Source organism: Mustelus asterias, chromosome 12 (assembly GCF_964213995.1).
Source record: "Mustelus asterias chromosome 12, sMusAst1.hap1.1, whole genome shotgun sequence".
NCBI lineage: Eukaryota > Metazoa > Chordata > Chondrichthyes > Carcharhiniformes > Triakidae > Mustelus > Mustelus asterias.
Window position 1 is genome coordinate 92142925 of NC_135812.1, and position 26371 is coordinate 92169295.

The 26371-nt window shown below is 45.0% G+C and overlaps 1 protein-coding gene across 2 annotated transcripts in view; it reads left to right on the forward strand.

Moving 5' to 3' along the window:
• LOC144501703 (E3 ubiquitin-protein ligase rnf213-alpha-like) overlaps positions 1 to 26371 on the forward strand; it is a 181837-nt gene that overhangs the window by 44824 nt on the left and 110642 nt on the right. For both annotated transcript variants that reach the window (XM_078225645.1, XM_078225646.1), the window contains exons 15-22: positions 1229 to 1451; positions 5777 to 5832; positions 7953 to 8115; positions 9629 to 9787; positions 15719 to 15817; positions 17592 to 17714; positions 22674 to 22839; positions 25277 to 25444. In XM_078225645.1, the coding sequence (XP_078081771.1) occupies positions 1229 to 1451; positions 5777 to 5832; positions 7953 to 8115; positions 9629 to 9787; positions 15719 to 15817; positions 17592 to 17714; positions 22674 to 22839; positions 25277 to 25444 (1157 nt within the window). The remainder of the gene's footprint in view (positions 1 to 1228; positions 1452 to 5776; positions 5833 to 7952; positions 8116 to 9628; positions 9788 to 15718; positions 15818 to 17591; positions 17715 to 22673; positions 22840 to 25276; positions 25445 to 26371) is intronic.

Here is a 26371-nt window from a genome sequence, read left to right on the forward strand (position 1 = left end):
AGGGTGGAATTTTCTAGCCACGCTCGCCCCAAGGCTGGAAATTCCCACCCGAGGGGGCATGGTCCGCCCCCGCCCGCTACAATTCCTGTGGCAGGTGGGATGGTAAAATTCCGGCATCTCCACATCAAAATTCCGACCCCAGACTTCTCGATATCCTTACCCGTTTCAGAAGACCTTGGTATTGAAGGTCATTGACTGATTCATTTAATGAAAAATTCCACAGGACAATGGAACCTTTACACCCAAATTCCCAATCGATACCCCCTTTGCAGACAGTTCTGCACATTCCCATAATCTGTTCCCTACCCCATTGGCTGTGCTTTTGGAAGGTGCTGTGAAAATATTGCACCAAATTTATTTTTTTAACTATTTCTTAATTGCTGTTTAATAACTTCCTAGTAGATATCACATGGTGTTGGATTGGGACATGGGCTTGAATGGGTAGATTCAGTGACACTCGCCTTTCACCTGGGGAAAAATCTGCCAGCAGATGTTGTTCAGCACTTTGTGATTGAAGTGATGGCGGTGCTGTGGTCTAATTGATTAGGTACATTCTAAAACCACGCCATGGGAACATGAGTAGTTCCTTGAGCTGTTTTGCCATTCAATTACATCATCGTTCATAGAATCCCTACAGTGCTGAAGGAGGCCATTCGGCTCATTGAGCTTGCACCAACAACAATCCCACCCAGGCCCCATCCCCATGACCCCACGTATTTACCCTTCTAATCCCCCTGACACTAAGGGACAATTTAGCATGGCCAATCAATTAACCCGCACGTCTTTGGACTGTGGGAGGAAACCGGAACACCCGGAGGAAACCCACGCAGACACGAGGAGAACATGCAAACTCCACACAGTCACCCGAGGCTGGAATTGAACCCAGGTCCCTGACGCTATAAAGCAGCAATGCCAACCACTGTGCCACCATGCCGCCCAATCATTAATCTATATCTTGGCTCCATCTACCTGTTTTGGTTACATATATCTTAATATCCTCAACTAACAAAAAAATCTACCAATCTCGTTTTTGACATTTTTGGCCGACCCTCAAGTGTCAATAACTTGTTGGTGGGGAGTGGTGTGGGAATTCCAAATTTCCATTGTCCTTTCTGTGAAAAAGTTCTTCCTGACATCACCCCTGAAAAATGTACTCGAATGTGTAACTGCACCACGGTTCATTTTTCAGTAATTACAATTTTTGTGATTTTATTTTTTGTCATTTTAGAAAATTACTGGAACTCGTGTTTCAAATGAAACCCATGGTTAAGATGGACCCCACACTGGTCTTTAGCTGGTTGTCACTGATTACTTCCGAGGATATTCCTGAATACTCAAAGGAAATGGGACTGACCCTGCCTCATGTGGGACAAGAACTAATGTACAGGTTTGAAGAGACCAAGGGGAAAATGGCAATCGCTAATGTTACCCTGTTGGACGAGGATATTCAGGTTTGTTTTTAAGTATTTTGTGTCGGAAGATTTTAGAATTTAACAGGTGTTCTTCACAAACTATAAGCTCATCCCTAAGTGAAGCATAATAATATAAAACTGTCTCCTTAATAACTTACATTGGAAAGGCTGTCTGTATTATTGGAGTGCCTCACTCTTGTCAGATCTACAAAATTAATTTTATTGCCATTGAGTTTTAGCAGGTCGTTGTAGTCACAAAGGGTGGGATTTTCCAGCCTCGCCCGGCCCGAACCCAGAACATCCCGCCCAAGATCAACAGACCTATCCATGGTCTGCCCCTTGTCCGCTCTGATTACCCGATGGCAAAATTCACCCCAAAGGCTGCAAACCCCAGTTGCAGAGAGGCCACATCATTATTGAGTCCAGAAGTCTCGAATAGAGTTTTCCAACATGTCCACACAGGAAAGAATGGGTTTCGGAGCGTGGATGCCTCCATGCTCTTTGATGTAGACTGCAAGGCTTCCTGTCAGGTCTTTCAACCGGCCAAGCATTTCAGTGCACATACCCAGCAACATCCTTATGGCAGGCCGTCCCATTGCAGTCCTTGCTTATCTCTGTAGCTGAGCTCATGCAACCTCCAGCAAGCTGTGGTTTCCTGGTCTCCCCCTCCCCACAGCTGCAGGCCACTCTACCCTTTGCCTCACCACGTGCAGATGCCAGCTCGACACTACCCTCTAAAGTGTGCACAGTGTCAGCTTTTCAGCTTGTCTACATGGAGTTTAGTAAGTTGCCACACAGCAGACTGGTCAGAAAGCTGAGATCCCATGGGAAACAAGAGAAGGTGGCAAGTTGGATCCAAAATTGGCTCAGTGGCCAGAAACACTGGGTAATGGTCAATGGATGTTTTTGCAAATGGAAAAGTGTTTCCAGGGGTGTTCCACAGGGCTCAGTGTTGGGGCCCTTGCTGTTCATTGCAGGTATTAATGATTTAGACTTAAATGTGAGTGGCATGATTGGGATATTTGCGGATGACGTGAAAATTAGCCATGTAGTTGATAATGAAGAGGATAGCTATTCACCGGAATTTTTCCATCCGTCTCGCCAAGGGAATAGTAGCGTGGAGAGGGGGTGGGGTGCGGACCATGCAAAGGTCTGTTGACCTCAGGTGGGATTTTCTGGTTTTGGTGTGAGTACGGCCGGAAAATCCCGCCAATTGTCTCCAGAATTAAATCAATGGTTTAGTGAGTGGGCAGAAAAGTGGCAAGTGGAACTCAATCCAGAGAAACGTGAGGTGATGCACTTGGGGAGGGAAAACAAAGCAAGTGAATACTCAATAAACGGTAAGACAATGAGAGAGGTTGAGGAAGTGAGAGATCCTGGAGTGAATATCCCACAGGTCCTTGAAAGCGGCAGGATAGGTGGATAAGGCGATCAAGAAAACATATGGAATGTTTTCCTTTATTGGGTGAGGTAGTGAAAGCAGGGACGTAATGATGGAACTGTATAAAACGCTGGTTAGGCCACATTTGGAATTTTGTGTACAGTTCTGGTCACCACATCACCAGGAAGGACATAATTGCTCTGGAGAGATTGCAGAGGAAATTTGCTAAAATGTTGACAGGGCTTAAAAATTGTAGCTAAGAGGAAGGATTGGATAGGCTCGGGTCAGTTTCCTTAGAACAGAGGAGACTGAAGGACCTAACTGAGGTGTAACAAAATTAAGAGGGAACTAGACAGAGGAGAGGTGCAGAGGAAATTCACTAGGTTGATTCCGGAGTTGAGAGGGTTGGCTTATGAGGAGAGACTGAGTAGACTGGGGCTATACTCATTGGAATTCAGAAGAATGAGGGGAGATCTTATAGAAACATATAAAATTATGAAGGGAATAGTTGTTTCCACTGGCGGGTGAAACTAGAACTAGGGGACATGGCCTCAAAATAAGGGGAAGCAGATTTAGGACTGAGTTGAGGAGGAACTTTTTCACACAAAGGGTTGTGAATCTGTGGAATTCCCTGCCCAGTGAAGCAGTTGAGGCTACCTCATTGAATGTTTTTAAGGCAAGGATAGATAAATTTTTGAACAGTGAAAGAATTAAGGGTTATGGTGAGCGGGCGGGTAAGTGGAGCTGAATCCACGAAAAGATCAGTCATGACCTTATTGAATGGCGGAGCAGGCTCGAGGGGCCAGATGGCCTACTCCTGCTCCTGGTTCTTATGTAGACAGGGTAGACAGGAAAGATTTGTTTCCCTGAGCTGAGGGATCAATTACCAGGAGACAAAGATTTAAGGTGATTGGTAGAAGGATTAGTGGGAACATGAGGAAAAAACCTTTCACCTAGAGGGTGGTGGGTGTCTAGAATTCACTGGTGGTTTAGATTGAAATGCTCAACTCATTCGAAAGGTACCTGGATCTGAACCTGAAGTGCTGTAGCCTGCAAGGCTACAGACCATGTGCTGGAAAATGGGATTAAAATGAACGGCTAGTTTCTTTGCCTCTTTTTTGTGGGGCAGCACAGACATGATGGGCTGAATGGTCTCAACCTGTGCAATAACCTTTCTATGGTTCTGCGGTGACTGTGGATGTGAGAGCGAGTTACTGCCCCATCATTGTTTTCCTATCTCACTATTTGTTGGATTATTGTCTGGGCAGGTGCCAGTTTTTGGGTATCTGAAAGGCACACAGGTTTGTGGGTCATGGGAGGGGGTGAAGGAAGAGCTGCAAGTTTACACCATCTGCAACCTGTAAACCGGGAAGAGATTGGGGATGGAGGACTCTTTAGGAGCATAGGGCCATCTTCAGTTGTTTCTGCCTCACTGCTAACCATAGCCTCAGTCATGACCCCTCCAGTGATGGCCAGCACGGTCTCCTCACTGGGTGTAAGAATGTGTAGCCAAACCTGACCCTCCCGTGCCCATTGGGTGTTGCTGCCTCTGATTAAGAGTTACTCTGTCCTGTAACAGAGAGAGGATTATATCAGTGAGTGTGGTGGAATGTGTTTGGCTTCTGTGGCTGTCATGGTTGAATAGCTGGCAGTACGTGCAAGCAGTGAAATGTGAGGCTCACAGAAATAAGTGTTTGAGGTAAAACTGTGAATGGGAAATTTGAGAGATTGTTGGTAGGAGTGGTGGTGGATGGCAGGGTGGTTGTGGTATTGAGACCAATGGTTCAATTGTTAGGATATGGCATTTTGAAAATGAATTTGCCGACCGACCTTGACAACTCATGTGAGGTTGTTAAACTTCTTTTGCACTGAATCCAGATCCTCTGGGCTTACACTGCTGGCATTGCCCGAGATGGCCAATTGTTCCCATTTCCTTCACAGAGTTTATCTGAAGAGGCTCCATTCCCAATGGGTAGTGATAAGACTCAGGCCAGAAACTCCAAGGTGTTCTATGAAGTTAGCCTAGACCCTAAGTTTTACATTTGATTTTGGCTTCAGTGTTTCACTCCAGGTATGATTCAAGTGACCCACTAAGGAGCTTGAATCAAACAAAGTTTATTTAAGATTACAGTTAAAATATAACAAAAATAACTTACAAAATTTAAACATGACATAGTATAAACCTTAACAGCTAGCTATCTCTGTTGTTCCAAGTCAAACACCATTCCACAGACACACACCTTTCTCCAGGCTTAGTAAATAAGCAAGTATGCTCACATGATGTTGGATCTTCAACTTTTTAGCACCTGCTGTGTGAATTGGTCCTTTGAATGTTGGGTCAAATCTCTGAGGTTCCCCAGTCTTGGAACTTTCAGAAAGCCTCTGGAGAGAAAGAGACAGAAAACTTTCTTACACCAGCTGCTGGCAGCAACTGAGAAACAAAACTAAAAAGTAGACTTTTCTGTGAAGCATAGCTGTCCCTAGCCACATGACATGAGCTGTCAATCAACCTCAATCAAGCTCCACTCAGCAATCCCAAGGGACACATTACAACCACAGAACACTGCTCTAGTCCAGATTTAAAAAAACATGATGCCAATTATACTGCCTCAGCATCAATAAAGGACACCGGCTACAGACAACACGGTGCCGACAAATTCTAGGGCCTGCTAGAAACATCCTACACGATTAAAAGACATTTCTTAAAGGCACAATATCATCTCACAAATATCATTTATCCTTCTGTCAAATTCCCGCACCAAGGCCACCAGAAAGAATTCAAACTGTATAAATATGTATTCCAATGGATTTTTGTGATTAATGTGTGAGCTAATTAGTTAACCTCATTTATGGAAAGGTTTGGAAGCTGATGAGACGCATTCTGCATGTGATGCATGGTATTTTTAATTGTTCATAATTACTGCTTTTTGATTAGTTCAATAGTACAATCAATGAATTTGAGGAATATCTTGTTATTTTACAGGCATTTGGGAAAAGCATCAGTTGTATCAAAGAAATGGCAGCTCAGCAATCAGAAAGGTAAACTTTATACCCTGTTTTCCATTTGAATGAGACAAAAAACTAACCGGCCTGGATTCACCAGTATCTTCTTTAGCGTTGCTGAAAAAAGATACATATTGTCAAAGCTTTTCATCTTGCACTCATCAGGATAATTTGCAAAAATATTAAATGTAAAGGGAACAACAATTTTTATACTGCATGAGAAGACGGGGCTGATTTGCTGACAAGTAGACTCTGATTGGTAGAGGCATTGCCAGGGACAATGCACCAGTTAACTGATAACTGACATTTAATTGCCAAGTTTTCTTTCACTTCAAACCAGGCAGGTTGACTCTGGTCAATTCATTATCCTGGGAAATTATCTCGGGAATTGCTGTTATTTATTTTGTTTAATTGAAAAAGGTGTAATAAAAATGTGTTCTTTTTATCTGCAAGGGACGAGGCTCTGTGTACCAATATATGTAGCTTCTAGCATGCGTAAGTGAATCAGACTGTGAGCTTGACTGGAAAATTTAAATTTGTTTTTAGTGTAATTCTTAGCACACTCGGGATTGTTTAGCAAATGCTGTCCTCTCAGCGAATCACATCTAATGTTGGACACAACGTTTTGAGTTTTGCAAGCACGGGCTGGCAAATAGGCAAAGCACTGACCATACCCAACCTGCCCCTCTTCTCTACCTTAAAATAGAACAAGACCGTTAGCAGTTATTTTTCTGGTTGCTGTTCGATTTTTCCTTTTTAGCAGGAACAGGGAAACAAGTTTTATTCATAATGTACTTGATAATGTAAGAGTTAATCCAAGGTTCTTCCCAAATAAAAAAATATAAACAACCAAACTCTGGAAGGAGAGATTAGCAAGGGTGACGCAAGGCTTGGAAAAGACAAGGTTTAATGAGATTTCTATAGACAGACAGGAGAAGGCGGAGGGTTTCAGAGAAGGTGATCCAGAGAGCAGGGCTGAGGCAGCAGGAAGTTCTGCCTTCAACAGTCAGAAGAAGGGAGTGGAAATGCATCAAAGGCAGAAAGCAGAGGACTGGCAGGCTGGACGGGATTTAAAGCTGGAGGAAACTGTAGAAATAGGGTGGGCAGCACGGTGACACAGTGGTTAGCACTGCTGTCTCACAGTGCCAGGGGTCTGGGTTCAATTCCTGGCTTGGGTCATTCTGTGTGGAGCTTGCACATTCTCCCCGTGCCTGTGTGGGTTTCCTCTGGGTGCTTTGGTTTCATCCCACAGTCCAAAGATGTGCAGGTTAGGTTGATTGGCCCTGCGGAATTGCCCCTTAGTGTCTCAAGGTGTGTAGGTTCGGGGGACTAGCGGGGTAAATGCATGGGATTATGGGGTTGCCTGGGTAAAGTGCTTTGTTGGAGGTTCGGTGCTGGTTCAATGAGCCAAATGGCCTACTTCTGCACTGTAGGGATTCTATGATACTGAGTGATTTATAATTTCAATGTGTTTGGAAGAAGTTCAGCGTGGATGGAAATGATAGATTGGGATTTATTGGCAATTGAGTTAGAGTTTAAAGAGAGTTTGAGTGTTGTCGGGGTTACATTGAGGGCAGAGACCAGCAACGTTGCGGAGGTGAAAATAAGTGACCGTGATGATGAGTAAAATGTGGAGTTTGAAGTTTATCTCTTCAAGGTTTTGCACTGGCTGGCTCAATGCCAATGAGTGGTAAGTGGAGTTATTGTCAAGGTGGTGGAGTTGGTACTGGGGGCTGAAAATAAAGGCTATTTATTCTGATGAAGGATGCACCTCATCTCTGACTTGATGTTGAGCAGAAAGTCTGACCAGGTGGAACTGCTTGAGGGCTCATGAGAAGTGATGGAATTGTGTGTGTGATCAGGATATATATGATTGTTGACCCCTTGCCTGTGGATGATGCTTCTGAGGAGCAGCAAGGTGGAAGAATGTAACTAGAATAGATTCATCCTCAATTGAGCTCTTTAGAGTTTTGTGAAAGCATGCAATTGAATGATTAAGTTAACAGCATAAATACACACGGGAAGTGACCACTTACTCCGAATATAAACTAGATGTCAGAGCTCTGGTTGTTCATGTATTGGAATAAAAGAATCAAATTATTTATAATCCATGGTTTTCTGAAGATTGTAATGATGTCTCAATGTTACTGTTGCAGAAGGAATATCTCTGAGTTACTGGAAAATGATTTAAAGTGGAGCATTAAGATGCACAAGATAATCTGTGAGCTGACTAACCGCACAAGATTGTATGAAATTCCCGTTCTTTCATTTCAGTTTGTATTGGAAGTTGCTGAGAAAATTAAAATACTGCTAACAAAGGTAAGTCTTTGTCTTCCTTCAGGGCACATATTGCGAAGGTGATTCTCGAGTTTTCGCTAAAGACAAAGACTCAAGCGCATCTTTTGATCTGAAAACTTTCCAGAAAGTTCGCTGGTATTCAGCCAATGATACCACAGGAAGCTGATCACAATGTTTGATTATAACCAATGGAGTTACTCATTAACAACTTCCAAATATTTATACCCAACTGCATATAGGTCACGTTGCCTCACTATGTAAGGAATGAGACAAGAAACGTTGGTGCCGGTGAGCCTGGCATTTGTCCAAACAAGTATTCTTATTTGGTCAGCACAGGAAATGTCAGGTCACAGCTCTCAGGAAAGGTCACGACTCACTGCAGCCTTTCTGACCTGCACCTGTGTTTAATTATAACTTGAGCAAAATTCCCAGCATGCTTGACTCTTGTTGCCACTATTGCCCTCACTTGTTGCTGTTGCCCACTCAGCTACAAAGGGGAATTTACAAAATTCCCATTCTAGAAGGGGATTGGACCTCTGGTCTGACCTTTATCCCACCAGTGGGACATGTCTACTTACTTGAAATATTGACCGCAAAAATATCAAGGCTGCTTCCATGGCCATGTCTGTAAGACCCTGTATCTGATCCTGATTGTCAGTTGTTTTGAGCAGGACAGATGGGATTTCTGCTTCTTGTAAGAAAGGACGAAAATCATGAAAATGTCAGAGAGTGAGTGTAGCCTGGGTCCTGGTCTTTTGGAGATGTCCCATCAGTCTCCTGTTGGCTGGTAGTTTAGGCTCAATTTAATAATTGAGGACGAGGAGTGTAATGCAAAGCAAGGACCCATAAACTAGTTGAACCAAAATACCTCGGGCGAGGGGAGTAGTTTTAATTTTGGTCAGTGCTGTAAAATAGGTGATATTGAATTGGCTGCCCAGTGCACAGTATGGTTGAACATTCCTTTCCACTTGCCTCACTAGAATGGAACAACAAGCGGTCATTTCAATATCACCCACTTTACAGCATTGCAAGACATTGAAACTTTCCCAAAAACTTTAGCTACCTTTTTTATCCAAAGCTTCCAGTGGTTCTACTGCTGACCGATAATTGCACGATGGTGTGGTTTTAGCTGAATGTTATTTTCAGTGTACTTATTAAAAATCTTAGAACCGAAGACTGACAACTCTGTATCTTACCTCATATGAATGTTACCTTTTGTGGATGAGCCAGATTTGGTTCTGATTTTTCTGGATGAGAGTTTATTATTTATTTAAGAAAAAGAATGGTACAAAAAAAACCCAAAAATGTTAAGCCAACCGCTTACTACAAAATGTGTTGGCCATCAAATGGAAAATGTGATTTGCTTAACGAATAGGGTTTCAGTAATAAATATGTTCTATTTCTAAAAAGCAAATTGCTTCAGCCCATGTCTCAAACAAACCCAGTATTCTGAAATTTCTCTCTGAGTTAGCCATTTACTCGACTCAATGACTTGCATTGGATGCATCTTGTTTTCCTCTCCTCTCTGTTGCAGCAGTCGGAGGGTGAGCCATCTTCAAAAGAAAATCATACCCATGTCAATGTAAAATCAGTAATCGACGGAGCACAAGATTGCCTCCGTACCTGGCGAACAGAAACCTTGCCGACAGACTTACTTTCCAAAGCAAAGTTCGCTGACAAGAAAGAACTGGAGGTACATTTGCCCTGTTATCCTTGAAGAACTATTTTAAGGGTATTAAAGTGCAAAGTAAAAATATTGCTTTCTGTATGTTGGCTGTATTTCAAATTATTATTCATAAAAGAAACAAGCGAATATGGAGGTGCATCCCACTAAAAGAACCGTAGAGGCTGACAGTGCACAGAGGCCACTTGACCCGAGGGGAGGCAATGGCCGAGTGGTATTATCGCTAGACTATTAATCCAGAAACTTAGCTAATGTTCTGGGGACCCAGATTCGAATCCCGCCACGGCAGGTGGGTGGAATTTGAATTCAATTAAAAAAATCTGGAATTAAAAATCTACAGATGACCATGAAACCATTGTCAATTGTCGGAAAGACCCACCTGGTTCACTCATGTTCTTTAGGGAAGGAAATTTGTCATCCTTACCTGGTCTGGCCTACATGTGACTCCAGAGCCACAGCAATGTGGTTGACACTCAACTGCCCTCGGGCAACTAGGGATGGGCAATAAATGCTGGCCAGCCAGCGATGCCCATGTCCCACGACTGAAAAAAAAAACCTGTGTCTGTGCTGGTACTTGAATAATTCAAAAATGAGTGAAAAGTTCCATTGCCCTATTACTTCCTCCGCTGCAAGTGTTAATCTAATTCTCAGCTGCACTGCTTCCTATTTACATCCTTCCTGGGTCAAGGCGTTCCACACTGTAACAATGAGCCAGACTGACAACTCTGTATCTTACCTCAAATGAGTGTTCCCTTTAGTGGATGAGCCAGATTTGGTTTTAATTTTCTGGATGAGAAATTATTATTTACTTCAAGGACAGAAATGGTGCCCAAAAAAAACCCAAAACATGAAGCCAACTGCTGACTATGAAATGTGTTGGCCATTGAATGGAAAATGTTATTTGTTTAGCGAATGGGGTTTTAATAATGAATAGTGTTTTATTTCTCAAAAGCAAATTGCTTCAGCCCATGCCTCAGACAAACCCAGTATTCTGAAATTTCTCTCTGAGTCAGCAGTTTATTTGGTTATGGAAAAATGCTGCAGGGTTTTCTGACCTCTGATTTAAACATGACTGTAAGCTAATGTGCGTTGCGCTCACACCAGAATTTCCGATTAGTGCAAGCAATGGAGGGAGTACAAATTTGGAATATTTATTCTTTATTAGTATTTTGCAATTTTTGAACTTTAAGCAGTGATATTTTTCCTTTAACCAGAAGTGTGTTGTCACCACTGGAATATTGGAGCCAATTAGGTGTGCCCATGGCACAGTTGTGTTTCTGGAGTTTGCAGATCAAAAACGGAGAGCTCACAGCCCGGCATCTTAGAACATAGAACAGTACAGCACAGAACGGGCCCTTCGGCCCACGATGTTGTGCCGAGCTTTATCTGAAACCAAGATCAAGCTATCCCACTCCCGATCATCCTGGTGTGCTCCATGTGCCTATCCAATAACCGCATTTGTGCTGATTAAAATCACACAACACCAGGTTAAAGTCCAACAGGTTTATTTGGCGTCACGAGCTTTCAGAGCGTTGCTCCTGGTGTCGTGAGACTTCTTACTGTGCCCACCCTAGTCCAATGCCGACATTTCCACATCATGATTAAAATCAGTGGATGGAAGGTGCTGGCTGCGGACAGGAGCAGTGCTTGTTGTGAAAGATTTGGTTTGGAGTCCAACATGGTTTAGAGAATGAAGTCCACTACATAGGCTTAATCTGGTGTCACATCTACACCTGAAAGGAGAGAAGGTTCTTTGGAAGGGTCTCCACCCAGAACATAAATTTACATCTTCAGCTACTGCATAATACCCAGGCTTTGTTGGTTGAACTGCAAAGAGTTGAATTCTAATCGGGCAAGGGCTACACAGTGGCACTGCTGACTCACAGTGCTAGAGACCTGGGTTCAATTCTGGCCTTGGGTGACTGACTGTGTGGAGTTTGCACGTTGTTCCCATGTCTGTGTGGGTTTCCTCCCACAGTCCAAAGATGTGCAGGTTAGGTGGATTAGCCATGCTAAATGAGCTGGATTACAGGGATAGGGTGGGCTGGTGGGAGGTGGGTCTGGGTAAGATGCTCTTTTGGAGAGTCGGTGCATACTCGATGGGCCAAATGTCACTCCTTCTGAAAAAAGAATAGAGGCATGGACTATTTTCTAAACGGTGACAAAATTCATAGTGCTAAAGTGCAAAGGGACTTGGGAGTCCTAGTCCAGGATTCTCTAAAGGTAAACTTGCAGGTTGAGTCCGTAATTAAGAAAGCAAATGTAATGTTGTCATTTATCTCAAGAGGCTTGGAATACAAAAGCAGGGATGTACTTCTGAGGCTTTATAAAGCACTGGTTAGGCCCCATTTGGAGTACTGTGAGCAATTTTGGGCCCCACACCTCAGGAAGGACATACTGGCACTGGAGCGGGTCCAGCGGAGATTCACACGGATGATCCCAGGAATGGTAGGCCTGACATACGATGAACGTCTGAGGATCGTGGGATTATATTCATTGGAGTTTAGGAGGTTGAGGGGAGATCTGATAGAAACTTACAAGATAATGAACGGCTTAGATAGGATGGACGTAGGGAAGTTGTTTCCATTAACAGGGGAGACTAGGACGCGGGGGCACAGCCTTAGAATAAAAGGGAGTCACTTTAGAACAGAGATGAGGAGAAATTTCTTCAGCCAGAGAGTGGTGGGTCTGTGGAATTCATTGCCACAGAGGGCTGTGGAGGCCGAGACGTTGAGCGTCTTCAAGACAGAAATTGATAAATTCTTGATTTCTCGAGGAATTAAGGGCTATGGGGAGAGAGCGGGTAAATGGAGTTGAAATCAACCATGATTGAATGGTGGAGTGGACTCGATGGGCCGAATGGCCTTACTTCCGCTCCTATGTCTTATGGTCTTATGGTCTAAATGCACAAATTCTACGAGTAAAGGGAGAGGAGTATAATTCCTCAAAGTCTATAGGCTACTCCCTACCCTTCAATCTACTCACACTCATAGGGAATGAATCTTACTCCAAATTAGTAATTGCAACTTCTGAACGAAAGGAGGGGGATGGGGAAGAAGTGCACTGATAACTCAGCACTGACATCCTTTCAGCATGGAGACTATGGACATGCTCCCACTTGGAATGCAGCTTTTTTAGGTGAATTGCTTCACTCAAAGTGTCGTGAATCTGTGGAAATCTCTACCTCAGAGTGCAGTGGACGCCGGAACACTGAACAGATTTAAGGAGGAGATAGACAGGGTTTTAATGAGTAGAGGGATGAAGGTTTATGGGGAACAGGCAGGAAGTTGGAAATGAGACCAAGATGAGATCGGCTAGGATCGTATTAAATGGTGGAGCAGGTTCAAGGGGCGGAATACCTACTGCTGCCACTAGTTCTTATGTCTGTTTACATTTCATACATGGATTGGTTGTGGCACCTGCATGTGGGTGAGTTTGTTGGCGGAGGACAAGAGTTACCAGGTGGTGAGTCCGTCCTCAGCACTTAAGATGTTGCTGTGGATCAAAGGCCACCATCCAAATGTATTCAAGAGGCGGCGAGATAAAGCACGTGGGGCGAAGGGGATCGAAGGTTATGGGGAGAAAGCAGGATTAGGCTATTGAGTTGGACAATCAGCCATGATCGCGGTGAATGGCGGAGCAGGCTCGAAGGGCCAAATGGACTCCTCCTGCTCCTATCTTCTATATTTCTATCCTGCCCAATTGCATGGGGTGCATGACCCCTGGCTGAGGATTTGCTGACCTGTGCTCTTTGAGAGCCATGATGTGGAGATGCCAGCGTAGGACTGGGGTAAACACAGTAAGAAGTTTAACAACACCAGGTTAAAGTCCAACAGGTTTATTTGGTAGCAAAAGCCACACAAGCTTTCGGAGCGCTGCACCTTTGTCAGGTGAGTGGGAATTCTGTTCACAAACAGAGCATATAAAGACACAAACTCAATTTACAGAATAATGGTTGGAATGCGAATACTTACAGCTAATCAAGTCTTAATGTTACAAACAATGTGAGGGGAGAGAGCACCAAGAAAGGTCAAACAGATGTGTATTGTCTCCAGACAGGACAACAAGTGAAATTCTGCAAGTCCAGGCAAGCTGTGGGGATTACAGATAGTGTGACATGAACCCAATATCCCGGTTGAGGTTGTCCTCATGTGTGCGGAACTTGGCTATCAGTTTCTGCTCAGCGATTCTGCGCCGTCGTGTGTCGTGAAGGCCGCCTTGGAGAACGCTTACCTGAATATCAGAGGCCGAATGCCCGTGACTGCTGAAGTGCTCCCCAACAGGAAGAGAACAGTCTTGCCTGGTGATTGTCGAGCGGTGTTCATTCATCCATTGTCGCAGCGTCCGCATGGTTTCCCCAATGTACCATGCCTCGGGACATCCTTTCCTGCAGCGTATCAGGTAGACAACGTTGGCCGAGTTGCAAGAGTATGTACCGTGTACCTGGTGGATGGTGTTCTCACGTGAGATGATGGCATCTGTGTCGATGATCCGGCACGTCTTGCAGAGGTTGCTGTGGCAGGGTTGTGAGGTGTCGTGGTCACTGTTCTCCTGAAGGCTGGGTAGTTTGCTGCGGACAATGGCCTGTTTGAGGTTGTGCGGTTGTTTGAAGGCAAGAAGTGGGGGTGTGGGGATGGCCTTGGCGAGATGTTCGTCTTCATCAATGACATGTTGAAAGCTCCGGAGGAGATGCCATAGCTTCGCCGCTCCGGGGAAGTACTGGACGACGAAGGGTACTCTGTCCACCGTGTCCCGTGTTTGTCTTCTGAGGAGGTCAGTGCGGTTCTTTGCTGTGGCGCGTCGGAACTGTCGATCGATGAGTCGAGTGCCATATCCTGTTCTTATGAGGGCATCTTTCAGCGTCTGGAGGTGTCTGTTGCGATCCTCCTCATCCGAGCAGATCCTGTGTATACGGAGGGCTTGTCCATAGGGGATGGCTTCTATAACATGTTTAGGGTGGAAGCTGGAGAAGTGGAGCATCGTGAGGTTATCCGTGGGCTTGCGGTACAGTGAGGTGCTGAGGTGACCGTCCTTAATGGAGATGCATGTGTTCAAGAATCCATCGATTCTGGAGAGTAGTCCATGGTGAGCCTGATGGTGGGATGGAACTTGTTGATGTCATCATATAGTTGTTTCAGTGATTGTTCACCATGGGTCCAAAGGAAGAAAATTTCATCTATGTATCTAGTGTATAGCATCGGTTGAAGGTCCTGTGCGGTGAAGAAGTCTTGTTCGAACCTGTGTATGAAGATGTTGGCATATTGAGATGCGAATTTGGTCCCCATGGCTGTTCCGTGTGTCTGGATGAAGAACTGGTTGTTGAAGGTGAAGACATTGTGGTCCAGGATGAAGCGCAGATGAAGTGCAGATGAAGCGACGGCGCAGAGTCGCTGAGCAGAAACTGATAGCCAGGTTCTGCACACCTGAGGATGGCCTCAACCGGGATATTGGGTTCATGTCACACTATCTGTAACCCCCACAACTTGCCTGGACTTTCAGAATTTCACTGGCTGTCCTGTCTGGAGACAATACACATCTGTTTGACCTGTCTTGGTGCTCTCTCCCCTCACATTGTTTGTACCTTTAAGACTCGATTAGCTGTAAGTATTCGCATTCCAACCATTATTCTGTAAATTGAGTCTGTGTCTTTATATGCCCTGTTTGTGAACAGAATTCCCACTCACCTGACGAAGGTGCAGCGCTCCGAAAGCTTGTGGCTTTTGCTACCAAATAAACCTGTTGGACTTTAACCTGGTGTTGTTAAACTTCTTACTCTTTGAGAGCAGCAGATGTTGGAAACTGACAGTGTGCATCGATTGGATAACTAGCATAAACCTGGAATTATTTTTTAAAAATACCTAACATGGCTTACAATTCTTTGGGATGATGATACGATGATATGTTTTTAAGTCATTAATAAATATTTCACTCACTCTTCAGATGTGGAATTGCCACTTTACCATGGAATGTGGAGTTACCGACTGGATCACTGAGTGGAGACAAACGACAAGAATTGACCTTCTAAAAAGAATAGAGAAGGTAGTACAACCAGCCCCTCTGTGTTTTTTGATTTAATGGCATTGGGCAGAGATCTTGTCCTACACTTACAAAAGTTAAGTAAGGATTTGCTAATTCATACTATTCAGCAAACTGCTGGTCGGCAGCTTGGATTTATGAAATCTGCATCCGGGTGAAGCAAAGACTCTCAGAAGCAATCACAACCTTGATTTAAATTCTCTTGATAAAGGGTAACTTGAAGTGTAAAGTAAGGACCTTCCGGATGTGCATTACCACATCTCACATTGAGAGTGTGGTCTGTGGATTGGGCTAATTTGGAAGAAGCCCTCTGAAGGCCATTTTCGGTATTACAGGTGGGATCTTTCTGTGCAGAGAAATTGGAACAGTGATGAACCTTTCAGCCTACAGACCATTACGTTGGACTGATCAGGGCAAAAAAATGGCAAATGGAATGCAATCCAGAGAGGTGTGAGGTGATGCATTTGGGGAGGTCAGACAAGGTAAAGGATTACACAATAAATGGGAAGATACTGAGAGGCATAGAGGAAGTGAGGGACCTTGGCATTAATGTTCATAGAACCCTGAAGGTAGCAGGACAGGTTCATGAGGTGGTTAGGAAGACATATGGAATCCTTTCATTTATTAGCCAAGGCATAGAATGTAGAGCAGAGAGGTTCTACCAGAGCCATGTAAAACATTAGTTAGGTCACAAGATGAATACAGTGTGCAGTTCTGGTCATCTCATTGCAGGAAGGATGTAATTGCCCTGGAGAGGGTCAGGATGAGATTTACGGGAATGTTGCCAGGACTGGAAAATTGCAGCTATGAGGGAAGTTGGGATAGGCTGGGGTTGCTCTCCCTGGAACAGAGGAGGCGGGGGGCAGATTTGATTGAGATGAGGGGCAGCACGGTGTTAGCACTGCTGCCTCTCAGCGCCAGGGACCTGGGTTCAATTCCGGCCCTGGGTGACTGTCAGTGTGGATATTGCATGTTTTCCCCATGTCTGCATTTCTTCCGGATGCTTCAGTTTCTCCCCACAGTCCAAAGATGTTCAGGTTAAGTGGATTGGCCATGCTAAATTGCCCCTGAGTGTCCCAAGATGTGTAGGTTAGATGGATTAGCCATGGTAAATCTGTGGGGTTATGGGGATAGGGCGGGGTAGAGGGCCTGGGTAAGATACTCTGTCAGAGAGCCGGTGCAGACTTGATGGGCCAAATGGCCTCTTTCTTCATTGTAGGGATTCCATGATTGTTGGTACAAAATGGTGAGGGGCCTGGATATATAATGGATGGGAAAGGCCTATTTATTTTAGCAGAGAAGTCAATGTCCAGGGGGAAGAAATTTAAAGTGATTGGTCGAAAGATTGGAGGGGAAATGAGGAAAATATTTTTCACCCAGAGAGTTGTGGAGGTCTGGAACTCACTGCCTAAAGGGGAGTAGAGGCAGAAACTCACAACTCATTGAAAAGTTGTCTGGTTTTGCACCCCAAGTACTGTGAGTTACAGGGTTATGGACCAAATGCTGGAAAGTGGGATTAGCCTGGGTGGCTTGTTTCCTGGCTGGCACAGACATGATGGACCAAGTGGCCTCTTTCTGTGCTGTAAACTTTCTATGATGTTAGTAGAAATAGAAAGTAGTGGATAAATATAGCAGGTCAAACACTGACTGTGTAGAGGGAACCACAGGTGATGTTCCAAGCAGCCTACCTTTCATTCCAACTCAGATTTTATAACTGCATCAGCATTTTATAAAAGTGGTTAAATGTTTCCTTTTGTCTGTTCTATTTCATTTATAGGAGAACCCATCTGACCAGATAGTAATCTATTGGAATGAGAAGCAAACTTTAACCACATTAGACCCCGTTCTTTTGGATTGTTTTAAATGCTGTGCGCTTAACGCTGTGAAAGAGGTTTGTCAGGTAAGAGAAAATACTCAATAAATAGAACAAGAACAGAGGATGCTGGAAAAACTCAGCAAACCTGCCAGCATTGACTAGGAAAGGAACAGAGTTTAACGTTTCTGACGATCTTCATCAGAAAGATAGAAACTAGAAGCAGGAGTAGTAGGCCATTCGACCTTTGATCATGGCTGATCATCAAATTCAATGTTCTGACACCACCTTTCCCCTGTATCCCTTGATCCCTTTAGCTCCAAGAGCTATATCTGTCAAAATCAAAAGTTGCCGAACACAACGTCTACTGTTATTTCTTCTCCTTATTAAACCCCAAACTTTTTGTTCATATCCCATGCATGGATTGCCTCAAATCAACCCCTCCTCTCCCACCTCACCAAACGTTTTTTGTTCTTAAAGTTGTAACTTTTTGTTGCAGTTTCTACAGCTCCAACACATTCCCCCTTCCTTCAGTTCTGACAGAGTTAAAGGACTCGACTATTTTCCTTATTTTATCCCCTAACGGGATACGTTACAATTTGAGGGATTAAAGTTATTGTCCAGTCAGCTGGACATAACCACACACCTTGCTGTTTCCCAACCGACGCAATAGTTAGCAAATCCTGAGATTCATTTACAGTCACTGGCGCTTGCTGCCAGCAGCCAACCTTAGTTTGATGTGGAGGTGGAAAGAGAAACCAAGATTCTTAAATAAATAATGACATCAGGGGAATAATGACATCAGGGCAGACTTGATGGGCCAAATGGCCTCCTTCTTCATTGTAGGGATTCCATGATTGTCGGTACAAAATGGTGAGGGGCCTGGATATATAATGGATGGGAAAGGCCTATTTATTTTAGTATTATTGGCATTATTGTAAATAATGATATCAGGGGAAATGTTAGGGGGACGTTTTTCACACAGAGGGTGGTGGGCGAGTGGAATTGGCTGCCGTCAGTGGTGGTGGAGGCAAACTCGATAGGGTCTTTTAAGAGACTCCTGGATGAGTACATGGGACTTAATAGGATGGAGGGTTATAGGTAGGCCTAAAAGGTAGGGATATGTTCGGCACAACTTGTGGGACAGTTTTGTGCTGTAGTTTTTCGATGTTTCGATCTATGAGAAGTTTTGGCGAATGGTCAGCTATATATATACAAAAGTTAATATTCCAAATGACCCTTTCATCCGATCTGCTACTGTCAGGCTGAAGAAGCCCCTTTCTCAGGAGTGGTGGTGTGAGCGATTATAGATTTCCCTCCCTGCTAACAGCTCAAAATGGAAGATTACAGGGGCGATTCTCCCCAAAAAATTCTAAGTGCTGAATTTGCGTGAAAATTGGAGTAACTCCTGTTTTTTTTTTAGCGGGTATTTCAGAATGAATCTCCCACACTCTGAGCACTGCAGAGTGTCGTAGCGGGATTCACTTTGAAAATCAGAGGGTGGGACCTATTCCCGCTGGAGAGGCCGGCAGCATAGCGCTGAGTGGGCCACTGCACGTCTGCCGATCTGGCAGTGAGATCGGCGTACATGCAGTAGCCCTGCACTGCTGGCCTCCCAATCACTGGCCAGCCCTGTGACCCCACATCGCTGCCCCTCCAACCCCCACCCCCCGATTGCTGGCCTCCCGGGCCTCTCTAGGCCTGCCCTGATATGTTTCCCCAACCAGCTCCGATCGGCGTCCCCCCCCCCCGCCCCTCCCCCCACTCTCTTGTCAATCCCAATGCAGAGATCCTCACAGCTCCATTGATCTCCCCCGGTCCATCCCTTCTGGCGCCGCCCCTCTGACGCACGGAGGCCGTGCTGCCCAGCGGGGAGCCGGCTAAACACCTCCACTGTTGTCTCCCGGCCTGTTGCGCTACTAGAGCAGCACAGCGAGCTGGGAAATGCGTCATCTGCTCCTTTATTACAATGTTCTGCTGCAGTAGTGCGTATTGTAAGTAAACTTGTGGATGGTGATACTGGTGGGTATAGTTTATTATAATAGTGTATGTAAGATAAACAGGTTTGTAGATAGTAAGGTTTAGGGTAATTTCTGCAGTAATGACGTGTATATTGTGGATGGAAATGCTTATCGCCACGGTGGCACAGTGGGGGCGGCACGATGGCACAATGGTTATCACTGCTGCCTCACAGCGCCAGGGACGCAGGTTCGATTCCCGGCTTGAATCACTGTCTGTGTGGAGTTTGCACGTTCCCCCCGTGTCTGCGTGGGTTTCCTCCGGGTGCTCCAGTTTCCTCCCACAGTCTGAAAGACGTGCTGGTTAGGTGCATTGACCTGAACAGATGCCGGACTGTGGCGACTAGGGGAATTTTACAGTAACTTCATTGCAGTGAAAATGTAAGCCTTATGACTAATAAATAAACTTTAACTTTATGGAGTTAATTCTGCAATTCTCTGATGTCAGCACACATAACCAAATGGTGAGAGAGTGTGCGCTCACGGCTTGGCCTAAGTCACATCTAGCCATGTACATGTGTATATGGTTACATTTACCCAATAAACCGATTATAGTTCAGGCAAACCAATGTCTCCACAATCATTCTTTAGCCGATCACAACTAACATACAACACGTGAGATTGCAGAATTTACCTTTGTATGTGTTGACACGGTCGTTACAAGTGAATGTGGGAACATGAAGAGGTGGTGTAAGCCCCGAACATCACCCAAGCACAACGCAACGCCATCCACGCTTTCAAGACCAACCATAACATTGTCGTCAAACATGCAGACAAAGAAGGGGCCATCATCATACTGAACAGAACGGATTACTGCAAAGAAGTGTACCGACAACTGAAAAACGAGGAACACTACAGACAGTTACCCACAGATCCGACCAAAGAACACACCGGTCATCTCAGCACTCTGATCAAGACCTTTGAACCGGACCTTCAGAGCACCCTCCGTGCTCTCATCCCACGTACTCCCTGCGTTGGAGATCTCTACTGCCTCCTGAAGATACACAAGGCAAACACACCCGGCCGTCCCATCGTATCAGGCAATGGGACCCTGTGCGAGAACCTCTCTGGCTATGTCGAGGGCATCCTGAAACCCATTGTACAAAGAACCCCCAGCTTTTGTCGCGACACTACGGACTTCCTACAGAAACTCAGCACACATGGAGCAGTTGAACCGGAGCGGTCCTCGTCACAATGGATGTCTCGGCACTCTACACCAGTATCCCCCATGATGATGGCATTGCTGCAACGGCCTCAGTACTCAACTGCCTGTTTCCAGATGCAATTTTACAACTCATCCGCTTCATCCTGGACCACAATGTCTTCACCTTCAACAACCAGTTCTTCATCCAGACACACGGAACAGCCATGGGGACCAAATTCGCATCTCAATATGCCAATGTCTTCATGCATAGGTTTGAACAAGACTTCTTCACCACACAGGACCTTCAACCGATGCTATACACTAGATACATCGATGACATTTTCTTCCTTTGGACTCATGGTGAACAATCACTGAACCAACTATATGATGACATCAACAAGTTCCATCCCACCATCAGACTCACCATGGACTACTCTCCAGAATCGTTTGCATTCTTGGACACACGCATCTCCATTAAGGACGGTCACCTCAGCACCTCACTGTACCGCAAGCCCACGGATAACCTCACGATGCTCCACTTCTCCAGCTTCCACCCTAAACACGTTAAAGAAGCCATCCCCTACGGACAAGCCCTCCGTATACACAGGATCTGCTCGGATGAGGAGGATTGCAACAGATACCTCCCAGATGCTGAAAGATGCCCTCATAAGAACAGGATATGGCGCTCGACTCATCGATCGACAGTTCCGACGCGCCACAGCGAAAAACCACACCGACCTCCTCGGAAGACAAACACGGGACACGGTGGACAGAGTACCCTTCCTTCGTCCAGTACTTCCCCGGAGCGGAGAAGCTACGGCATCTCCTCCGGAGCCTTCAACATGTCATTGATGAAGACGAACATCTCGCCAAGGCCATTCCCACACCCCCATTTCTTGCCTTCAAACAACCGCACAACCTCAAACAGGCCATTGTCCGCAGCAAACTACCCAGCCTTCGGGAGAACAGTGACCACGACAGCTCACAGCCCTGCCACAGCAACCTCTGCAAGATGTGCCGGACCATCGACACGGATGCCATCACCTCACGTGAGAACACCATCTATCAGGTACACGGTACCTACTCTTGCAACTCGGCCAACGTTGTCTACCTGATACGCAGCAGGAAAGGATGTCCCGAGGCATGGTACAATGGGGAAACCATGCAGACGCTACGACAATGGATGAATGAACACCGTTTGACAATCACCAGGCAAGACTGTTCTCTTCCTGTTGGGGAGCATTTCAGCGGTCACGGGCATTCGGTCTCTGATCTTCGGGTAAGCGTTGTCCAAGGCGGCCTTCACGACACACGACAGTGCAGAGTCGCTGAGCAGAAACTGATAGCCAAGTTCCGCACACATGAGGATGGCCTAAACCGGGATCTTGGGTTCATGTCACATTATCAGTAACCCCCAGAGCTTGCCTCCTGGACTTGCAGAATCTCACTGACTGTCCTGTCTGGAGACAATACACATTTCTTTAACCTGTGCCTAATGCTCCCTCCACTCACATTGTCTGTATCTTTAAGATTTGATTATCTGTAGAGATTCGCATTCTAATCAGTATTCTGTAACTTGATTTTGTGTCTCTGTGCCTTGTTTGAGAGCAGATATCCACTCCATCTGACGAAGGAGCAGGGCTCCGAAAGCTACTGGCATTTGCTACCAAATAAATCTGTTGGACTTTAACCTGGTTTTGTTAAAACTCTTACGGAACATGAAGATACAGAGAGGTGTAATGATAATTCATTGCAAGTGGCCGTAATCTTAAACACAGGCCAAAAATGGGGTTATGTAGGTTATAATTAGGCTGTGAGATGTATTGCTGAAATAACTGTTGTGTTCTGATCTTTTTAAATGTTTTATTTTCTATTGAATTTTAGAGCAAAAAGGAAGCTGAACTGCTCGCAAAGTTAAATCCGTGGAAACACCAAACATGTGCAAATGTTTTCTCAGAAATAATTGAAGAATCTGGAAAAAGAATGGAAAGTGGCAATTTTGGCTGTATACTGAGTTCAGACTGTGCCATGCACTATTGTCTTCTACAAGGTAACAGTTGGTGTAAATTTAATTTGCTTTTAATTGGTATAAATAACCAGACTTTCTTAAGATCATAGAATCCCTACAGTGCAGTAGGAGGCCCATCGAGTCTGCACCGACCACAATCTCACCCAGGCCCCATCCCCACAACCCCATGCACCTACCCCAGTTAGTCTCCCTTCCACTTAGGGGCAATTTAGCATGGCCAATGCACCTAGCCCGCACGCACATCTTTGGGCTGTGAGAGGAAACCGGAGCACCCGGAGGAAACCCACGCAGACACGGGGAGAATGTGCAAACTCTGCACAAACAGTGACCCAGGCCGAGAATCGAACCTGGGCACTTGGCGCTGTGAGGTAGCAGTGCTAACCACTGTGCCACTGTGCCGTCCCGGTGAAACTTTGTGAAAGTTCACTGTTCAGCCCAGGTGTTTTACTGTAGTTTGGCTCCATTGTCAACTTCAGACTTGTGTTTGGTGAAGTTTAAAAATGAGGCAGAACGAAAGAGCCACTCTGCCCTCTGGTGCTTCTTTGAAATATCACTTCTCCAAATACTCAAATATTCCTTTACATTTCTGTTCAGTGCTGTGTGTCACTGCGGCATTGAGTACATTTGTGATCTCATGCCCTTCAGAAAGATCTTGCGGCAGTCAAATTATGGCTGTGTGTGATTTCATTCAGGAAATAAGTGTGGCCGCTGTAAAGATTTTGTATTTAATTTTGGGATGTGGGTGATACTAATAAGGTAGTATTTACTGCCCATCACTAACTTTCCTGAGAGCACTCAGGCTGGCAAATTTCCTTCACTGAATTGATTGGGTTGGGTTTTTCACAGCAATCCAGTAGCTCACCTTGTTACTTTTTTATTCATTCATGGGACATGGGCGTCGCTGGCTGGCCAGCATTTATTATGTGGAGATGCCGGCGTTGGACTGGGGTAAACACAGTAAGAAGTTTAACAACACCAGGTTAAAGTCCAACAGGTTTATTTGGTAGCAAAAGCCACACAAGCTTTCGAAGCTTCGAAAGCTTGTGTGGCTTTTGCTACCAAATAAACCTGTTGGACTTTAACCTGGTGTTGTTAAACTTCTTACAGCATTTATTGCCCATCCCTAGTTGCCCTTGGAGGGCAATTGAGAATCAACCACATTCTGTGGCTCTGGAGTTACATATAGGCCAGACCAGGCAAGGATGGCAGATTTCCTTCCCTAAAGGACATTAGTGAACCAGATGGGTTTTTCCAACAATTGGCAATGGTTTCATGCTCATCAGTAGATTCTTAATTACAGATATTGTTTAATTGAATTCAAATTCCACCATCTGCCGTGGCGGGATTCGAACCCGGGTCCCCAGAACATTAGCTGAGTGTCTGGATTAATAGTCTAGCGATAATACCACCAGGCCGTTGCCTCCCCATTATGGCGCTAGTCCTTAAATTACCATATCGAATTCAGTTTCGCCTCTGGATCCATTGTCAGAACTGTGAAACAATCTGGGCCTTCTTTTAATCTTTATCAACTTCACCGTCCAGACTTGTTGTCAGTCGAATTCAAAACAGGTGACGTAACCTCTTTCATTACTCTATTTTACCCTAAATTGAACAGGCAGTCCCAAAACACAATAATCTTATAAACCTTGTGGCTGGAGGGCATGTGCGAACTACTGGTGTTTGCACCTTTTGCTACCTTTGGGCATAACGGTGGCACATTGATTAGCACTGCTGACTCACAGTGCTTGAGACCCAAGTTCAGTTCCAACCTCGGGTCACTGTCTGTGTGGAGTTTGCGCGTTCTCCCCGTGTCTGTGTGGGTTTCCTTCGGGGTGCCCCAAAGATGTGTGGGTTAGGTGGATTGGCCATGCTAAATTGCCCCTTTAGTGTTGAGGGGTTAGCAGGGCAAATGCATGGGGTTACAGGGATAGGGCCTGGGTGGGATTGTTGTCCGTGCTGGTTCGATGGGCCAAGTGGTCTCCTTCTGCACTGTAGGGATTCTATGATTTACATTGACCCTGCTGATTGATTGGGGCAGGAATTATTGAGTTGTTGCTGTAGTTTAGAGGAGGAATCGGGATTAATAGTGGGCAGGACAGCCACTCAATACTTCCTGATTTAATGATTCTAAAGATGAGTATGCTCTCAGCCCTTGCTGGTGAATCTGGGGAAGATCTTTCCACATTCTCCGGCAGATCAGGAAAGCTGGAGTTGTTTTTTGGGACTGATCCATCATTTCACCAATACCTGAAACTTAAGAACCCTCAAAGTGAGAATGCAGCACGAGACACAATGGATTGGCAACAGGTAATATGTTGGATTCCAAAAGAAGAGAGGAGAATGGTACAAGAGAATCCTTGAAACTCTACCTTATAGGTTTATTCCAATGAAACATCTATAGTGTCTTTGCAATTATATTAGTTACATGAATATAAATGATTGATTTGCTGATCTCCAGGTGACTGCAGTAAGCTTGATATCTTGGAGAAAGCAAAGCGTTTACTAAAAGATGCGGAGGACAGTTTTCACTTGGTGGTTGAATGTCTCTATCAAGGCTCTGTGAAGGTTGCTGATCTACAATTACTCAGAAACAAGAGAAAGGAATACACCAATCTATTTCAAGCGCGTAAGTTTGACATATGGAAAATTGTACCATTAACTCTGTCACAGCACTGGCTTTATGAATATCTACATTCAGAGGAATTCATGGCAGTGCTGCATGTCTTTCATGGTTCCAGTGCAATAAAGATTTTGATCTGCATATTCTCCGACTCCGACATTAAAACATGGTGGAAGAGTCACTTCGACCAAGTGGTCCTCCCTCTCCTCCTAGCACCACAAAGAAACATTTCTTTACTTACCATTTGGATGATGGGCATGTGTTTTTCTTTTCAGTGATCTCAGTTGTCATGGCAACTCCAGAGGGCCTGTTAGCTGCAAACAGATCCTTATCCACTTATATTCCCTGTCTGGCACAGGGTAGACACCTCAACTGTTCGACACTAAAAGTATGCAGACTCTATCAGAAAAGACCTGCTAGATTGTAGTTTCCATTCTGCCTAGATTCTGCTCGGTGGAGAGGGTTGGTTTTTTTATCCACTCATGGGATGTGGGTGTCACTCGCATGGTCAGTATTTATTGCCCATCCCCAGTTGTCCTTGAGAATGTGGTGGTGAGCTGCCTTCTTGAATTGCTGCAGTCCGTGTGGTGTTGCTATAATCATAGTTAGGAAGGAAGTTCCAGGATTTTGGCCCACAGACAGTAAAGGAACCAAGCTATATTTCCAAGTCAGGATAGCGTGTGGCTTGAAAGGGAACTTGCAGGTGGTGGCATTACCATGTGCCTGCTTTCCTTGTTCTTCGAGGTGGTGAAGGTCCCAGGTTTGGAAGTCGCTGTCGGTAAAGCCTTGGCAATTTGCTGACCAATGCTGGAATGAGATCTGGAGCTTAGTCATCCTGATGCAACCCAAATTGAGGGTCAGTGAGTAGATTGTTTTGTGTAGCGACCGCTTGTTGGCACTATCAACAACACCTTCCATCAGTTAGCTGATGAT